The sequence below is a fragment of the Merops nubicus genome, unplaced genomic scaffold (assembly GCF_000691845.1).
Source record: "Merops nubicus isolate BGI_N331 unplaced genomic scaffold, ASM69184v1 scaffold50410, whole genome shotgun sequence".
NCBI classification, from domain to species: Eukaryota; Metazoa; Chordata; class Aves; order Coraciiformes; family Meropidae; genus Merops; species Merops nubicus.
The window spans coordinates 2,658-4,837 of record NW_008583170.1 but is presented as its reverse complement, the minus strand read 5'-3'; the positions used below and the strand labels follow the sequence as shown (position 1 = coordinate 4,837).

Here is a 2,180-nt window from a genome sequence, read left to right as displayed (position 1 = left end):
AGCAGGAATCTCCAGGATTGTAGAAAGGGTCTCCAGAAGTTAGCCCACCTTCATCAGTTCCATTCATTATCGACACGCAGTCGTCCCTCACGAAGAAGGGCGAGGCCTGAAAAATCTCCTTCACCTGTAGTTCAAATAAAAGCTACACTCAGAGAAATATTCTTTCAGCTGGAAAGCAAGCGTTTTTAAAACTTCAGTGTTACACAAATGCTGTTCTAGAGCCAGACCCTGACTGCTGCTCCCCACTTTGAAATTCAAGAGCCCAACAAGCATCCGTGGGTACTGATGTAAAAGGTCAGACATTTCCACACTTGCTCTGGGGTTTGGTGCAGAAACAGGGATGGATGTGTGGGTTTTCAAGCATGAAAAATGCTCAGAAATGCCATTAACAATAGATGGACATGGGTAGGGAAGGGTACTCCATTTACTTGGCTGCAATTGGTGACCCACACAGTATTACATATGCACTGGAGAGGCAGGAGATGGACACTGGCTTTCAGGAATGTCCCAGGGAAGGGCATTTTTAACAGGAGCTGTTGGCTGTTAGAGGCCCTCTACACTACATCCTCCATGAGGAAGCAAAGCCCTGTGTTTCCAGAATCCTCCAAAGTAACACCTGCAGCATTTTCAGCTAAAACTCAGAATGGAGAAGAACAGGCCAGCTTGCAGGCAGCAGCAAACAAAAAATGGCATTGCTTCCAACCACACCGCATTTCTTCCTTCTAATTATTGATTAGAAAACAAGTACACTTAGTGCACACTTAATAAAATTTTCTCAGCAGGAAGGTCTAGAACATCAAATATTATAAAAATAAACAAAACGTTAAAATATTAAACATACTCTATGTGCCTATAAATACAATTTACATTATTTCAAATCAATATAAAGGAGCGACCTCACAGCAGCAGACTGATAACATGCCCAATCAAAGAGCAGAGAGCTTTTCTCAAAATAGCAGCATCCTGGTCAAAACCACCAACACGCCCAGGAAGGAAAAAACCTGTGGTGACATTACACTTGTTATCTGTCATCTCCAGGCTTCTTTGGAACTGTCATCATTCCTCTGTGCTTGTACTCACACAGTTTCTCCCCCCAACCCCATGTGAGATCTGCACTGCTTTCAGGGTTGAATGATAGGAATGGCTCATGCACATGATGATGAAGGAGTCTGTACCTTAGACAGAAGGGATGACACTTTGCTCTAAAATTCCTGGAAAGCAAAGCGAAAGACAAGATAAATACCTTATCCAGCAATTTCTGAGCTTTCTCTCCTGGCAGCAACCGTAGGCCAGCTGTGGCTTTCAGGACCAGAGGAGTAAACTTCCACAGCTCCATGGGAACTTCCTTCTTCGCCACCTCCAGAAGATCTTTTATTCCCTGGGCACTCTGAGTGGAGAAAGAACAAAAAAAGGCCACTGTAAATGTGGAACAGAGATGAATGAATATCAAAAGGTGTCAGGACAAGGAGGAGTTCTCACCACCTCCTACAGTATGAGACCTGGTAGATACAATGAAGATTATCCACCAACAGATCAAAAACAAACAGTGAGTCACTTTTTCAAACAGGGACATATAACTCTCTGAAAGTTTTGGTTACAAAAGATTCAAAAGGCAGTATGACAAGTCCTTGGGAAAAAAGAAGGCCTGTGGAGCCAGCAAAATACTATGAGCTGGATGTAAGTCTCTCTCAGAAGTCCCAAAACACCTGCAAACCAGATGGTTAGGGAGACAGGAAAGGATTCACTTAGTACTTGTCCTGGTTTTTAGACTATTTTCCTGAGATTTGAATTCCAGTCACTTTTGGAGAAGGCACTGCTCCAATCCAGCACAGCTCTTTTGTCACTTTCTTAAGTGCATCAAAATTCTTAGGGCAGATAGGAAAAAAACATCCACTGTGCTAAATTAACATCACTAAGTGGAACTGGACACGTTCTGCTCCCTGCTCCTCTGCACGCTGACCAACTTTCATTGTGGGCTTGTACCATTCGGAGACACTTCCATGAACTAAGACAGTTCAGCATATAGCAAGATGTGATTTGCAGGGCATATCAAAACCAGGAGAGTTTGGGGCATGTGCTTTCACAGTAACAGAGACAAAATTACCTTTTCCACATCATCAGCATATGCAGACAGACCTGGCTTCAGTGCTTTAAACGTCTCGTGGGTTAATTTGGGAGTC

The 2,180-nt window shown here is 43.3% G+C and overlaps 1 protein-coding gene across 1 annotated transcript in view; it reads right to left on the bottom strand.

The window, feature by feature from the left end:
• ENTPD6 (ectonucleoside triphosphate diphosphohydrolase 6 (putative)) overlaps positions 1–2,180 on the bottom strand; it is a 12,653-nt gene that overhangs the window by 9,247 nt on the left and 1,226 nt on the right. The window contains exons 2-4 of the mRNA XM_008939709.1: positions 2,105–2,180; positions 1,244–1,387; positions 49–124 (exon numbers count right to left, since the gene is read on the bottom strand). The exon at positions 2,105–2,180 is cut by the window's right edge and continues 2 nt beyond it. Coding sequence (XP_008937957.1) covers positions 49–124; positions 1,244–1,387; positions 2,105–2,180 — 296 coding nt within the window. The remainder of the gene's footprint in view (positions 1–48; positions 125–1,243; positions 1,388–2,104) is intronic.